The sequence below is a fragment of the Taudactylus pleione genome, unplaced genomic scaffold (genome assembly GCF_031769625.1).
Source record: "Taudactylus pleione unplaced genomic scaffold, aTauple2 ptg000406l, whole genome shotgun sequence".
NCBI lineage: Eukaryota > Metazoa > Chordata > Amphibia > Anura > Myobatrachidae > Taudactylus > Taudactylus pleione.
This window is the reverse complement of record NW_028284808.1, coordinates 2,219,190-2,236,660: the sequence shown is the minus strand read 5'-3', so window position 1 is coordinate 2,236,660 and position 17,471 is coordinate 2,219,190. Positions and strand designations below refer to the sequence as shown.

At 44.1% G+C, this 17,471-nt stretch overlaps 2 protein-coding genes across 4 annotated transcripts in view; one reads left to right on the top strand and one right to left on the bottom strand.

The window, feature by feature from the left end:
* The window catches only part of SOAT1 (sterol O-acyltransferase 1), a 178,144-nt gene extending 171,546 nt beyond the window's left edge, over positions 1-6,598 (bottom strand). Inside the window, exon 1 of one of the 2 annotated variants that reach the window (XM_088446823.1) lies at positions 6,498-6,598. The gene's annotated coding sequence lies outside the window, so the exon portion shown is untranslated. The remainder of the gene's footprint in view (positions 1-6,497) is intronic. The other variant, XM_088446825.1, reaches the window with a different exon arrangement.
* Positions 6,599-6,749: 151 nt separating this feature from the next.
* The window catches only part of LOC148506410 (ferric reductase 1-like), a 42,866-nt gene continuing 32,144 nt past the window's right edge, over positions 6,750-17,471 (top strand). Inside the window, exons 1-4 of one of the 2 annotated variants that reach the window (XM_088446820.1) lie at positions 6,750-6,837; positions 11,806-12,001; positions 14,987-15,123; positions 16,425-16,519. In XM_088446820.1, the coding sequence (XP_088302946.1) occupies positions 11,806-12,001; positions 14,987-15,123; positions 16,425-16,519 (428 nt within the window). In that variant the 5' untranslated portion in view covers positions 6,750-6,837. Of the gene's footprint in view, positions 6,838-7,072; positions 7,085-11,805; positions 12,002-14,986; positions 15,124-16,424; positions 16,520-17,471 lie in introns of those variants that run through there. The other variant, XM_088446821.1, reaches the window with a different exon arrangement.

Sequence of the window (17,471 nt, the reverse complement as noted above, 5' to 3'; positions counted from 1 at the left end):
GTAACCCACAGCTATGCGAGCGTCCAGTAGGACGCACCAAAAAAGAAACGCCCTGATTCAGAGCGGGCGCTCGTTCAGAGCGTCCGGCTCTGAATCAGGCCCCCAGTCCCAGAGTTTGATGGCCTTCCCTGTCTCCTACAGGTCTAGGCTCAAGCCTCCTGGCCCTCAATGGCTTTCTGGCACAATGACTCTATATGACTGGTCTGCCTCAGCGCTCCCTGGACTGAATCCACTGGGCAGCCATTAGGTGAGCTTTAATTCCCTCCTGCATGGGCGGATCCCTCCAGCCCCACACAGAATCCTTGGCTCACTATCGCCATCTCTGGTGATCCTATCACTATATAGACACACACACACATATGTACATATACATATATATATATATATATATATATATATATATATATACACACACATACACACACACACACATACTGTACATACATATAATTATATATTACACATATACATACATATACACACACACAAGCTGGAGTGCCCGGCGTTGCCTGGGATTTTAATGACATCACTGTGGTATGAGGTAAATATTGGTTCTGAACACAAAATGGCTGTCTCCACTATGTTCCTTTGTTTTAATGCCAACAGCTCATATTTTACCAGGACAGACCCAATTTCCAGTGTTCAGAAGTTTGTGGATTACTAGAAAGAATTGTGGACTCATACGAAGTGGTTTGATAGATTTGGCAGTGCTTTGAAGCAACCATGGCCAATGTAAAGGCAGATTGGGAGTGTGGCCTATTTTGTTCCAAATTTACAATTAGGAATTTTATCAGCTTTTTAATTATGAAGATAATGTTAGTAAGTTATCTCAATAATGTGTGCTAAACTGGAAATAGTTTCTTTTGAATAATTTTAATCCAATTCATCCTATTTCATTTAGGGGCATATTTATCAGAATCCGCATTTTCAATATATAGTGATATATTTTTTCAACAAACAGAAAAATTGACCCGGTGCTAGCAGCGGTGTATGTGAAAAGGGTGTCAAAAAATACTCCATACCTATACGAGGAGTTTTGCCAAACTTCTCACAATCAATCCGAACAGTACACAGCATACATGCATTCTAGGCCAGCTTCATTGGAACGTTACATTAAACGTGCATTAGAATTGTTGTAACACTGACTGTTCTAATTCAATTGCATTGTGGTTACATATGAGCCAAATCCTAATTTTATCAACTGTAACCATTATCATTTTGATACACAGAATTCTGAGCAATTGATACTAATGTAACAAAGAAATCCATCAGGCCCCATATGAGACTTTTTATTACTCAGAAGTTCTACATCTATAGTAATAATTTTTAGATTGTATTTTATTTATTGTTATCATGATTAAAAACAGGACATTTAATTGTCATATTGCTTTGTGTCTATTAAACGCCACCTTAAACATCTTGTTTGTGAAATATTTTTTCCCATAAATTCCCAATGTGAAAATGAATATTTTCAGGCAAATTTACCATTGTTCTCTTGCCAGGAGAAGGCCACCAATAACTGCCCGTCCTGGCAAAGAGCTGGAAGCATTGCTTCCTGGTGCAGGTCCCCTGCACTCAGTGAGCATGCATGGCCATCGGCTGGTGCATGCGTCACTGGGCTCCATCGAAGAGAGTCCCTCTCCAGAAAAATTTGCCATATAGTAGCCCATAGACTGGAGCGGGGTGCTTTGCATTCCGGAGCATGGTAAAACAGGCAACACAGCAGCTCCCATGGAACAAAATGGATGGGAATCTGGGGATCCTTAATATTTGTGGGAACCCCCACCCCCCCAAAAAAAATAAATCTGTTTTTGGGGAACATCCCACAAATATTTAATAATAAATAGGTCCCTAATGGGGGGTCTATTCATAATTTTAAAAATGTGGCAGGTGATAATTAAGTTTTGAACTGTGAGCTCAATGAGCATTTCAGAGACATAATGCCTCATTAACTTAAGTATCACTTCTGAAAAGCTGCTCTGTCAGCAGAGTCAGCTTTTCAGAAATGTGATATTTTCCCTCTTTAGCTCCACTTTCATGTTAACTATGCACTATCCTCTCATGCTATGGATTATGGAAATCTCGGGAGACATACAGTATAACTTTAATACAAAACATCAGACTGTACAGAAAAAGAACAAAGTCACAGTACACATGCTGAGCTTGCTGAAACAGAGTTATAGGCATTTGTTAAAATTGCAAGATATTACTAAAAGTAGCAAGGCGTGTGGACCCTGCTGAGCACTGTGACAACCTAACACTGTCAGACAGCAACACAGCACAGCAGAAGGAAGGGATCTTCTAGGTCCCAGCTCCATGACACTGCCCCTAGCTGTCTGCATGAGTGTCCGGGTCTCCTGAGAGCACGTTGTGTGCAGAGCAGGTAATGGGAGAGCACAATGAGAGTGTAGAAGATGCACACGACCCAGGAAGGACACTCCCTACAAAAAGATTTTTGTGCTGGGGTTTCCCTATCACACCACGTACTTCAGCCTCAGGAAGTACTTCGAAGTGTTCAGGGACAGAAGAGGTGGTGGGGATCAGGGACCAGCAAGTCAATTTCAATGATCTATGCTGGAGAGGTTATGCTGGGCCAGTCAATGTAGCCTGCTCTATGGATGGTAATATCCCACAGTCCCACTGTCATGTGCCGGCTTTTCCTTCCAGCCAATATCCCCAACTACAGGTGACCCCACAGCATGCTGCACTCCCTGCCTGCTTCTCCATGTATAGACCCATCATCGCTTTCTTGTTCCCCTGAGCTCCACAGCTGGAATCACCTCCTTGTGCTTGTTGTGTTAGCAATTTCACTCCTACTGCCTACTACAGAGGCATGCTGGAGTTGTGGAACTGGCTGGTTGGTGCAGCTTGCTGGGACTTGCAGTTCCACAACACCTGATCATTCTGTGTATGTGCTGTGCACAGGAAATTGGCTGGCCTGAGGACAAAGGATGTCACCAGCATTCTCTGCCGGATGGGGGAGTGGCAGCCACTGAGCAGACGGGAGGCTGCATGTGCCAGGAATCCTTGAGGGGAGGAGGGACAGAAGAGGAGCAGAGAGCCGCTCAAGGTATGGTTGATGCTAGATCCTAAGTGGCTAAAGGACCTCTGTGACGTATCAACCACATGACCGCTGCAGGAGGCTGAACCGCTCCTGCATTACCATCCACGAGGGCATAGAGGGGGAATAAATATTTGTGGCGAGCGTAGCGAGCCTCTGTGCCCAAAGCGTGGCAAGCGTAGCGAGCCCGCGAGGGGCCACTTTTGGTCCCCAGTTAGCATCCCCACCCCTCCGCCTTTCATGCCGGGTCACGTGGGTGTGACATCACAGGTCCCCTGCAGCCATCTATTCTAGTCATAACCCTCAAGGTATGAGGACACAGCAGGGATAGATCTAGAAGGGTCCCCTTCTTGCACAAGCTGCCATACTATGTGCCATCTCGGGATGGCCTAGGCTACAGTTGTACACTCAAGTTCCGAAAACTGCTTTTTCGGAACTTGATGAATAATATCTATGTCTCCATACTAAAGTATGGGGACTATGGAAATTATCGGGGAAGAATTGTGACCTGGAGATATCACTGATATCTCCTGCATTACATTGTTAATGAATGGGTCCGTTACAAGGAAACAAACCTAGAAAAAAACTATTGGATGTGATAAGTTAGATAAATAGTGGAGTTAAGTGATGATAAACAGGCCTATTCCCATTAGATTTTTATGCATTTAGACAGCATTTTAATTTTTAGGTTCCTGACTGATTACTTTATGCTTCTGTCAGACCAACACACAGGCAACAACATGCCGTAGTCAGCTGAAGTGTGTTTAACCAGCAGCTATCTCTGTAACACAAATGTGCCTTATCTCCTGGCACAAATGTAAAGTAGGAACTCTTATCAGCACTTAAGCAGAGAATGATGCTGAGTATCAGTGACACACCAGTCTCTAAAGCAAAAGGGATAATGTATACCAGGGTCTTACAAATGGAACTTCTAGGAACATTATATTAAGTAAAAATCTAAAGGAAAAATTCAGTTAGCAGCGAGTCCCATTGGGCTGCGTACAAAAAATTGCAAATCTGGTACGAGATCAGGGTTGCGAGGGGGGCGAGTTGTGGTGCTGCTGTAATATGTATTTTTTTAAATCTCATTGCACTGTAGAGATATTTTACATGTTACTTTGTGTTTGGAATCAGGGGCGTAGTTATAATGGGTGCAGGGTGTGCGTTGCACACAGGCCCCTGGATCCATGGGGGCCCACAATGCACACCCTGCACCCATCTTTTATTTCATACTTATGTTTCCAAAGTCACATGGAGTAGCGCTACACAAAATGCCAAAAATGGCCGCCGTGGCCATTTTCCCAGCATTTCACGCATGTGCGGTATGAAATAACCGGGAAAATGGCCTCTGCCCCATTTTTCGGTGACCTGCCCATGCACAGTAGACTCCGAGCACAGAATAGTGCCCGAAGTCTACTGCTGTGGTCAGTTCCCTGACGGCAGCCGGGGAGAGAGGAGGGCTACCGGACAGGGAGTGAACACGGGCCCCCTCCACTCTTTATGTGCCCTGGTTGGAACATACTGCTATTTAATTTTAATTTGCCCATCAATGTGAAATTTCACATTCATGTCAGTTTCATTTATGTGGAAATATCCTAAAGAAAACCAGATACCAAAATATGACCAAACTGAGGGCCTGATTCAGAGCCAGACGTGACCACCCACAGCTATTGCGAGCGGCCAGGTGATGGTCGCGATGGTCTCGACCATCGGGGCTTGTGACGAGACCCTTGCGGTAGGGTCTCGTTCCCGCAAGCCCGTGAGCTTCCGGCTCTTAATAGAGCCGGAAACTCACCACTGACATCACTCATGATGTCAGTGGGACCTCCCCAAACGGCAGGCGTTCCGTCGGGAACGCCTCCGTTTTGCCAGCCACCCCCCCGCCCTCCTCCAAAACGGTGCAAGCTGTCAATTCAAAATTGACAGCCGCCCCTTTTTGGTGCGAGACCCGGAGCGATGGAGCGCCCGTCGCTAGCTGGGTCTCGCGCATGCGTACGTCGGAGACAGCTCTGGTGTGCGCAGTGGACAAACCGACTCGCGAGCAGGTCTGAATCAGGCCCTGAGTTCCAGCATTAATGATCCAACAAATTTCCTGATGTCTTGCACACAAGATGTTGAAGGCCCCATTAGTTTATGCGATCTCCAGAGTGCAAGCAAATAATATTTTGGGTAATGGATTTATTCATCACATATTGAATTATCCTTTAATCACTCCATAACCCATAACATCTCACTTATATTTCCACCCTATTTATAAGGAGCTGCAAAATTATGCAGCGCTGCACAGAGCAAAATACAATACCGGATAAACAGAATAACACATACATACATACATAATATTAACATATAATTACATATGTGGGCATTTACCTAACATATGCGAGTAGGTGGAGGTAGGGGCACAGAGAGGGGAGGGAGCGGTACTAATTACCTGGGCCCAGGCTTGATGGAGGAGCCTGGGTTTGCCATCCCCCCCCCCTTGCCACCTGTCATTGCACATTGCAGTGTGCTAGGCTGCTGCCCCTGATCAGCAGCAGCAGTCTCCTCTGCCTGTGCTCAGGTTGCCCCTCGCAGTTATGTAGCCAATGCCAGGAAGTCTGCTACTGGTATCAGCACACTCTGGCATCGGCACACTCAGAACACGCCCTCATTTCGGGGAACCTAGGCCGGCCCCGCCCTCTCCCTGCCCCTTAACGGCACCAGCCTCAGGCTGAGGCTTGGGGAAACTGTGAGAGATCTCGCAGAGGAAGACCCGCATATGCACAGTACAGATCCGGCGCACACGCAGTCCTCTCATAATCGGAGTAGTATGCAAACCATTGGGTTTGCGTACTATTCTGAATCAGGCCCTATGCCAGTGGTTCTAAAACTCAGCTCTCAGGAACCCAAACAATTCATGTTTTGCAGGTCACCTGTGGATCTTTCAAATGTGACAGTTGGTGATACACCTGTGCACCTGCTGGGAAGTCTGGAAAATGCGAAACATAGGTTAACAAACACTGGACTATGCTAAGCACCTGAACAATCACAACTTAATTTACTACAAAATAATGTTCCATTCCACTGTGTGAAAGGGACATTTTGTAGCAGCCACATATTTAAACTAGGGGTGAGCGGGTTCGGTTTTACTCGGTTCTTATAGCCACTTTACCGCAATTTCGGCTCGATTTCATTCGCTATCCAAAACACGTGTTCGGCGATAGCCAATAAAAAGATCCGAGTAAAACCGAACCCGCTCACCCCTAATTTAAACATATCCATATTTCATCAGTCCATTTAGTTAAAGCTTGAATTCATATAATAACATAATAAGTGAAAATAGGAAACATGAAGTCAGTGGATGAACATATTTTATATATGAATCAGACTAAAATAGTGACAATTTGTGGGGATTTGGGTCCATATAAAGTGATACCTGTGACATAGAGCTATTTACCTTGCTAACACGACTCTGTATAAGCGAGGGGCATTTTTAACTGAAAGATTCCTTGTTGCCAGCAGAGCTGCAGCGTTGTGCACAGGTTACAGGTTATCTACAACTACAAAGTGATCCACGCTGAACAATAGAACAATGGCCTCAGTTACCTGTGCATACAGTGTAACAGCAGTGAGCTCCTGGCCACGCCCCAGCGATAGGGTCCAACGAACGGAGAGGTGACTGTGTAGCCACGCCCTTCAGAACAGTCGCGCTCGCACTGACTGCTGTCGCTGGTAGCCGGTGGTGAGTGACGAGCTGCACCTCGTCGCTGCCGGGGTTGTCGGGCGACTGTTGCAAGGTAATAAGACCGTGACATGGAACAGAGGGGGCTCAGCATGTGCTGAGTATATGTATATATATATATATATATATATATTTACATTTACTAGTGGAGAGGTGGAAGCACCTGATTTAAGTCCATATGTCTGCACTGTGTTCACTATTCGGTCATCTAACCAGCTAGACTGGAATGCTTAGCAGCAGTATCTCTACTGTCTGTAGGTGGGACTGGTGTTCCTGCCAGGGCATATCACTTCCTTGTCAATGTGGGTACTGTGAGATTTGCTACTGCATAAGTACGTTTAATGTAAGCTTAGCTGTGGTGTGGTTTATGTTGCATTTGAGTAATAAGTAATATGTTATGGAGTTTATTGTTGGATGGTTGTTTAGTTACCTGTATGACAGTTGCAAGATGGTAATAGAGATAATTTCCTTTGAACTCACTGTAGTAAAGGTGATTATGAAACCAAAATAAATTTGTGTGTTTTGCATGTGGTTCATTTGTTGTTTTTTGGGGTCTTTGTTTTGTTTTGTCTTCTATATTTAGTCTTAGTAGCTAAATATTTACTGCTGGAACCTACATTTAGTGGTTTGGTATCTCATATGCTTTTAAATACATTGTGTCCACTCCTGATATAGTGCAACATTGTGTTGACATGACGTGTGTTTTAATCTGTAAGTTTATTATCTGGACTTCATTTGCGTTGCCAGACGTGACTCGATAGTTATATACTGTACTTAGACAATAAGGAATGGTACATTCGCTCTAATAATCCATACTGGTGGTAATAATGGGAGCAGCTTACTGATTGGGGCACCACTTAACCCAAAGAATATTTACATAAAAAGAGAAGCATAGAAAGTGCTTGGACCAGCGAGCGCTCAATCCTATACAATAGAATAATTTAACACTACATGAAAGAACAACTGTATTTCTATAGCCATTTACTATGGTAATATTCATCAAATGGCGAAATACTAAGGTTGGTGTGGTGTATAGACTGGACGGGTAATAATCAGTCGAGAGTACTTAATGGATCAAAAGGATGCACATTTACTCCCACATACACTAATGGTGGGTTAGTCTAATTGTACAGTAAAATGCAAATAAATACACAAATGATGAAATAAATAGTGTACACAAACTAAACTAAAATGGTCAACAAAAATTATATCGAAAACAACTCTAGCAAGTTTTAATCTTACTTATATAATGAATAGTTGTTGCAAATGTAAAACATTCTACAGTATAAATACCAATAAAATAGATATATGAAGTAAATAAATAACGACACACTGGGAGAGAGGGGGAAAGTGGACAAGTGGGGTAATAAAAAAAAAAATATATATATATATATATATATATATGGGACAGGTATAGTTAAAACACTCAAAAAATGGTTGCAATGTTAATAGTATTGAGAATTCCGGAGGTAGATGGAATATATAAATATGTGGTAATAGAATGAATGTCAGTTTGGAAGTTCCAATGGTTAGTGTGATGCGTAAATCCTCATCCAAAGTATGGTTGTCAATGTCCTGTACTGATCAGACTGATGTGTCTGACGTCAATAAAGTCAATCTTGAGTGACACTCTGATCCGTAATGCCTATTCTGTGAGATGGTTATACGGAACGACCACGGCTCTGTAGTAGCCGTGGACTGCACAATTTCGGATGCGTGCTAGAGGTGACCTTGTGCAGGAACGTACCTTGCCAGCCTGGGGCAGACCGCAAGAAGGAGCAGCCCTCCGATACCTTCAGTCAGGATGATGCGCCCGCTGACGGTGCGGTGGCTGTCCTCAAACAACTGTTCATCCGTGTGTGTTCAAGCTGCTGGTATGCACCGGCGCTGCCGTGGCCGAGGGGATGAGCCTCAGTGACAGCAGGGCGGGCGGGTATCGCAAGGCAAAGGTGATCAGGGGATAGTGCTTACCGGCTGGTGTGGTAGTTCATGCTGCCAAATGGGAACCTTTCTAGCTACCTCCGGCAGCTGGTGGCAATGATCGTGCGATGAGGTGTTCTTTTCCTTTTACAGAATCCCACAGAGGCTGGTGTTGGTTTAAGCACACAGACGACCGCTAAACCACCCCATCTCTCTCCTCCTCTTTGTCTCCAAACTTCTTGAGCAAATTGTCTACAACCTCCTTACTGCCTTTTTTTCCTCCCACTCCCTGCTTGACCCATTTCAGTCTGGTTTTCATTTTCTCCACTCCACAGAAACTGCCCTCACTAAAATCAGCAATGACCTCCTTTCCTCCTACCCCTCTTACCATTCCTTCTCATCTCCTCACATGACTCCACTTCTCCCCCACTTCTTCTACCAGTAGATGTCCCCCAAGGCTCTGTTCTTGGACCTCTCCTATTCTCCTTTTATACATCCTCTTTAGGGGAGGTCATGAGCTATTTTGAGCTCCAATCTCATCTTTATGCTGATGATACTCAGATCTACTTCTACTCCCCTGACCTTTCCCCATCTCTCCTCATTCGTATCTCCAACTGTCTCTCTGTCATTTCCTCTTGGATGTCCCAGTGCTTTCTTAAACCTAACATGTCTAATCCCGTATATACACACTAGACGATAAGTTGGACAATATGAACAATAACGATATCGTTATCGTTCATCGCGTTCAATATTGTCCAGTGTGTATGCAAGACATTGTTAACGAAGCGCGCTCCCGCTGGTCTTTAACGATGTCTTTCATTGCCCGTACTTGCAGGACAACCTGATGATAGCGTCAGGTTCTGCAAATACAGGGATGAGGAAGGGTGCAGTCACTGAACGATATCATTAACGATATCATTCAGTGTGTATGCTCAATGTCGGTAACGACATTGAGTACGGCAGTGCAAGGGAAACACTTAATGATATCACTCATGGAGCATATCATTAAGTGTGCTGAGCCTTTAGACTGAGATGATAATCTTCCTACCCTCCCGAATTACCTCACCTTCCACAATTTCATTATCTATTGATTGCACCACCATCTCCTCTATCCCACAAGTGCGCTGTCTTGGAGTTATTCTTGTCTCCTCCCTCTCCTTTAAACCACACATTCAGTACCTTTCACAGTACAGGTTGAGTCTCCCGTATCCAAATATTCCAAAATACGGAATTATTTTGGCATGACTGAGATAATGAAACCTTTGATTTTTGATGGTTCAATGTACACAAACTTTGTCTAAGGCACAAATAATTTTAAGATATTGTATAAAATTACCTTCAGGCTGTGTGTATAAGGTGTATATGAAACATAAATTAATTTCATTTCTGTACACAAACTTTGCTTGAGCCACAAATTATTGAAAATATTGTATAACATTACCTGCAGTCTGTGTGTATAAGGTGTATATAACACATAAATGCATTTTGTGTGTATATTTGGGTCCCATTCCCAAGATATTTCATTATGATTTGCAAATATTCCAAAATACGGAATATTCCGTTATCCAAAATACCCCTGGTCCCAAGCATTTTGGAAATGGGAGACTCAACCTGTACTGCCATTTACATCTCAGAAATATCTCCAGGATCAGATCTTTTCTCACCCTGGAGGCAACTAAGCCCCTTATACACTCACTGGTCACCTCCCGACTGGATTACTGTAACCTCCTCTTATCTGGCCTCCTTGACTCCAACCACCCTCCACTCCAATCTGTCCTAAATGCAGCTGTCCAGCTCATCTTCCTCTCCAAACATACTACATCTTCTTCAGAACCTCATTCAAAGTCCTCACACTTAAGACCTGACCCAATCCTCTCCCATTTACATCTCGGATCTTATGTCCCTTTTATACTCCCACCCACCCACTTCGCTCCACAAATGAATGCAGCCTCTCCACCCAACTGATTACTTCCTCCAATTCTCAACACCAAGACATTCCCCTTGCTGCTTCTTTTCTCTGGAACGCTCTCACTCTCCCTATCAGACTCTCCATCACTCTACAAAACCTCAAAGCAATTCTCAAGATTCATTTCTTTATTAAACGTCTACCAGCTTTCATCCTAACCCACTTTCCCATGCTCCTTGCTCTCTGTCTCTCTCCTCTGTATAACCAGTGTCTGTTTACCCCTTCCCTTTAAACTGTAAGCTCTCACGAGCAGACCCTCTTCCCTCATGTGCTTTGCCTTCCCTCACTTATACCAGTGATGTGCGGTGAGGTCAATGGCTTGGCAGGCACACATGGAGGTGGGTCTGATTGCTGGGAGCTTGTCACACCCCCTACTCACTGTAACACTCTCCTCACTGCAGTAAGCTTCAGTGTCCATTGATTCTCCTACCTGCATCACTGTGTCTTCTCTTACTGCTGCTGACCGATCTCTAAACACTGCAGTGCACTTCCTGGTCACATGACACATCCAAGGTGTCCATCAGTGCTCAGGGCACGCCCCCCATACTCAGAGAGCTGGGAGCAGGGCCACACCATTGGCAGTAAGCTGACAGAAAGAGAACTAATAGAAGCATGCCACTGAGTTTGGGGGGTATGCCTTGAGCACTGTTGGACACCTTGGATGTGACATGTGACCATGAAGTGCACTGCCGTGTTCTGCACTGTAAATGACTTTGTTCTTGTTTCGTTCATGCTGTTTCTGTTCCTTGTTCTTTTTAAGGTGCTGCGGACCCCTTGTTGGGCCCTATAAATAAAGAATATTGATAATATAATTGTGGGGAAAGATTGTTTTCACTGTGTGATAAATTCATATTTTCCGTATAATGGTACAGTCTTACATGTGTGTGACTAAATTACACTGACTTAGTTGCTCAGGGTTCAGGCTGAACAACCAGGTAAAATGGTTCAATTTGCTGTTTGCAATTCAGTGTAAAGCAGTGACCTCATATACATTGTGTTGCAGGTCATCATTCAGTACAGCTTTCTGCTATATTTGATTTTGGCCATGTATAACTATCACTGCAAAGGACGTACATGACGCAATGGTTGGTGAATATAGGTACATTTGATAAACTGTTTATTTTTGTCTTTGTGTAGATGTCTCCAGTAGCTGCTGCTTCTCTCCTGTGGCTGCTGGCTTGCACTACTGTACCTGTAGCCAGCTACCCTGATGGCAGAGTAACCGACGCCTGCAGCACGATGTTTCCAGGACACGGTCATGACCCTCAATCGGAAATCATACATAACGTAGCCGTGGACAAAAATGTGTTTACACCAGGAGATCGCATCAAAGGTAACAAAACTTACTAAGGGGGTTAATCAAGTATTTTACGAGGTTGGTAAATCGCTATTTATAAGCACACCAATACCCAACAAATAAGGTTTATTACAAAAGTTCTTCATAGGCTATTATAAAGTAGTGGAAGGAGTGAGCACTACAACAGTCAGATCGCAAATTGTGCAGATATGCTCTGCACATTCTTAGTTCTCTCTCTCTCTCATCCCTCCGTGTCTTCTCTCTCTCACCAGCGGGGTTCTATGTACGTTCTCCTGTGCATATTCGCTCGAAACACGCCATACCACATTATATTTTGTGATAGAGCATGTTAATTCTCTGTAACAGCTGTGTTTAATATTCACATAAGATGACAAAAATTTAAAAAACCACAGTTAACAAAAACTTTTAAAACTGACCCAGGTCTCTGTTTGTGGCTTGGGCCCTGGTTACCTGGTGCATTGTACATGATTTTCTTAGAATGTGTTTTGAAAAGCTAAAATACACCTTTTTATAGACCAACCGTGACAGCAATATATTGTAAAAAAGTGACTTTAAATCCAAAGTTGGCTGTGATATGGGTAATCAAAATGATCCTGTTTCATTCTTTTTTATTCCTCATATTAAGCAGCAGCTGCTTTTCAGACAAACCATAAAGTCAATTACTGTAACTGCCAAACCATATTGTTAAAAAACTCACCAGGTCATAACCAAATCATCTCTTAGGTAACCTAGGCTTCTGCCGGTGAGGGACCTACACTACACTAACCATTTCCTCCTACATCCTTGGGGGAGACTGGAACTCTGGCGACATTAAGTGGTGTGAGGGGCCTCGGCACTTTCAGATCTATTGCTTTAACAGGCTGCTCCTGCTCTGTATTACCATTGGCTGCCTAACAATCCAGTGTGAGTGCCTGAGGAAGCCAGGTGTTCTTTGGGCCTGTTTCAGCATAGGACAGAGTTGCTATTGCAGCTGGTAACATGGTAGCAGCTGCGATAGCACTAATATGGTAATGCCTTCTGCTTGCATTACTCATCCGAGCTGCGCTCTAGGATGCAGCATTAGATCATCTGCGATCCCTTCAGCCAGCTAAGTGACCCATGGGGTCATGCAAGCCGGCCGCCGCAGATGCACAAAAGAGGCCACGAAATCACCGTCAGCCGACAGAGATCCTAGCCTCTTAACTCCCCCAACCCCCCAAAGGCGTAGACACACCACCGCTTTGGGAAACGGAGGCCATTGATGACCCCACCCAGAAACTTCAGCAGACTGACAGTCACTGACAGCCTTCTGCCGCATTGCATGCTGGACCATCGACCCATTCTGCACCTGTACAGATTCCCAATAATCTGCTGAATCAGGCCCTTTGTGCAAAGTCCCCAGGTTAAAAACCTGCCATACACTGCTCTCTTCAGACACTGGGAGCGATGTTAGGAATAACAGCAGCTCAGTACTTACAGGCTGTCTGCTGTGCTCACTCTCCACTTCTTACATAAGGGTCTATGTTGCATTCCTCACATTAGTTGCACATTTCACTGAGGCTTCATTCTATCTGGCGAGAAACTGGCGTAGATGTGGGCCTTCCTGGGGCACAAATTTCTGCCGCAGTGATCTCTGCTTGCTGTCACTCTGGCTACCATCTTTACAGACTGACCCAGAACCTGAAAGGAAGCTTGAGTCCCTTCCATACTCGGTGGTGCTTTACTTCTGTTCTTAGTTGGACACAGTTATTTTTTTGGCTCCCTTCTTTTGCTCCTAGACCTCGTGGTCCCTGTTTCCATATTGATCACCCCTACAGAAAAGTTAAAAGCAGATCATGTTGCGAGGTCACTCTTCAGATCCCCAAGGTGGTGAGTAATAAGAGTAAGCAGTGTTGGACAGCTCACTGTATTAAAGACGTGTTGCCTCTAAGCAGGCCATTGCCTGGTGGATTCATTTGGACATCCTCCAGGCTTACATTAGCGCATGCATGAGTGTCTTGAAAAACTTAAATGCCCATTTCACTCAGTCAATGGGTGTTTTATGGACAGTGAGGCGTGGGCTCTCTGCTTGACTTGTCTTCTGTGCACTTGTTCACTCTATTCTATAGATTTGACAACTTTGCATCCAAGGGCACAGGTTTTGGGTGTAAATTGGTGTGCACCACCCTAGAGCGCTCCCTCCCTTAGGAACAGCTTTAAAACGTCCACATTATTCCAGTGTATCTCAAGAAAGTAGTAGAAAATGTTTGGGGTTTTTTTAGGAACGTGCTTTAAATTCTTTTCCCCAATCCATGGGAAACACTGGACAGGGTGCCCTTTGGATTGTGAGGCAGCCAATGGGGGGTATAGAGATGGAGAAACCTGAGATAAAGCAGTAGTTTTGTAAGTCCCCAGGCTCTTAAACACACTTACGCCATCCCTATGGATAAAGCGCAAACCAGCACTCACATTTAGCAAGAAGGTGAATTTATTGAAGATAACACAGGATTCATGACATCACTGTAGGTGTCTGTGTCTTTGTGCCAGTCTGCATCTATTCGCGAGCACACCCCTTTCTATCTTCAGTCTTCTTTAAAATGTCCCTTCCTGACTCTGCAGGTGTGTTGTCAGGCTACAAGGCATGTGCAGAACAGTACGTGAACTGGCATAGGTATCGCTCTGCTGCATCCTCAGTGTTAGCAAATACAATGTTATTATACTTTCTGATTTTAAAATATGTTGTGTGATTCAGTTATTATCTCCAGTATATAGACTGATTTTGTGGTGCTTTGTAATTTTAATCTTATTTGTATTCTGAATAACATAAGGCAGCCATTTTATGAATGAACCAATACTGTTAGCTATTCCCTAGAAAACAGTGATGTCACTACATTCTCAAAATATTGATCCAGCCCACAACATGGCTGCCTCTGCTGTGTTTAATTGACAGGTGCACTTTAAATAGTCTCTTCTCTCACCATCACACATGCTATGAATGGTTTTCTGATGTGAGATCTGAATGATAATTCATATACATTTCAGTCACTCTGTCTGGGCCACGCTTTACTGGATTCTTCATTCAGGCACGAAACGCAGAAAATTTAGACAACAATGCAATGGGCTCTTTCTCATTAATCGATGATAATGTTTCCCAACTATTGACCTGTGGCAGAGTCCAGGTATGTTTTATTTGATTTTTTTAATTAATTTTCTCTCTTCCTCCCGTTCCTGGGACTGGTGCTCAGGACAACAGTAAACCTTATGCTTGGTACCCAATATTGACCATAGATCAGTGGTTCCCAAACTGTGTGCCGTGGCAGCCTAGGGTGCCTCGGGACACTCACAGGGGTGCCTGAGGTTGGGTGGTCTAGCACCAGCTCAATTTATTTAGTCAGTGTAATGTAAATATGTGGACAAACAGAAGGGCAAACCTGTCCACCGCCTCATAACTGAACCGAAGGATGACAGGTAAGCACAATTTAGTTAATCATTTATTTTTTCTGAATTTCTCAATAACAAACTTTTTTTGGCTTAGGGGTGCCATGAAAACAATTCCGAAACTCTAGGGCGCCGGGATTCAAAAAAGTTTGGGAACCACTGCCATAGACTAATGTTACAAACAAACACTACATAATAGTTCTAGGGGCTGCTTATGGGTTAATAAACCCCAACATTTTTGTTATCATTGCAGCTTTGCTGCTTTCCCCACTTAGGGGTATATTTAATGAAGGTCAATTTTGATTGATTTGAAATCGATCAACATTGATGTTGTATTTCTGGAGCTAAATCACACATTTGCTAACAGACAATATTTTTATTTGTTTTTTTAAGTATTAGTAAATGTGTGACTTAGCCCCAGAAACACAACATCAAGGTTTTTCAATTTTAAATCGATTAAAATCGACCATTAGTAAATATACCCCCTGCTGTCCATCTCTTCCAGACTTGTAATCCCTCTGTCTACACTGGAGCAACCTTTTGATAGGAAAAGAGAGTTGGACTGTTGTATTGTAAGGAAGCATCTATTATTATAGAATAACAATGTTGATTGTGCTTGTACTCGTAAGATACACATCCAAACGTGTGCCCAGTTGCGGAGCGTATTTTATCACATACTCAGGAACCAAACGTACACAAGTGTGAGCAGTATGAGTTGTGTGCATTTCAGTCGCATCTTTACCTGCAACTGAAGGGGTATACCTGGGCTGTAAAGGGGTGTTCTCATGTTTGGTGAGGGTGTGATGATGGAATTTTGGGCTCTGCAGAGTTGGCTAGCAGTGTAAACAAACCTGTTTTCAGACGTATCTTTTGCACTAAGAATGAAACTAGTGCAAGTGAGCATTAATAATGAGGGGTATCAAACGAAGTGTGCGGATAGGTGTGGTCCACTAGCATAAAATGTGCATTTAGCCATTCTTCAGCATTGTCAGTTGTTGAAAAGAAGATGTAGTGATGTATTTCCTTTCTGTAACTATTCCAGGATTCTGCTGTCAGTCAGACCAACAAGAGAAGGAAGGAACAGGTGGAATTCTACTGGATTGCTCCCAGTGACGCTCCACAACATATCCAGTTCCTGTATGTGAGCATAAGGCTTAAGATAAAGGCCCTGTATACATGATTTATTGTATTATTATACCCCAGTCTGCTAATATTTACTCCGTTTTATTTTTCTTATTTGTTAAATGTACATTAATGAAAGTGGCTGCTCACCTAAAATTAATTGTATATTTTCCAGCACCCCTTTTAAGGTACCTTATTTAGATACAGATGTGTCCTCGTACACTTATTCTTTTTACGCCATATGATGCGAAGCGCATGGCATTACATAGATCCTCCGCCACCGGCAGCGATTCTTGCACTTCCCTACTTTTTCCTAAATTTACCATTTACCAAAGCCGCTTATAGTGTAGTAGGCACTAGGATTATTGTTGTAGGAATTGGTGCAGTCACAAATTAAGCACAAAGATGCATGGTGTGAAGCAGGACGCGGCCAACTTGTATCGAACCTCCGTCTTTTGCCTTTGTTGGGAATCCGTATGATTAGGTTCAAATCCCGACAGCGTAAGCCCGGCAGTGAAGATCCCGTCAGGTACGTATTTTTTCTATTTACTAACCCAACCTCCCCCTCCCTAACCCTAACCCTCCCTTAGGGGTGCCTAATCCTAACCCCCCTCTAAGTGCCTAAACCTAAGTCTCCCAGGGGGGTGCCTAACCCCAACCTCCTGGGGGGTGCCTAACCCTGTCCCCCCCAGGGGACCCTAGTCTTCCCGTGCGCCTCCCCACCCCACCGCGGTTGTCCGCGCCCGGCTTACCTTCGGTGTCGGGCTCCCGGCGCAGGTCTAATGACAGGCGTCTGGATTTTGACGCCAGTCATTAGACACTTGCTGGGATTAGACAGTCGGGATGCCGACGGTCGGCATTTAGACTATCGGGATCCTGACTCCATCCCCCCCTTTTTATAGAGGTTAGAGCCTGAGTCACGTGCAGCAGCTGCACGCAATGCCAGCACCCATGGGCTTAACTACCA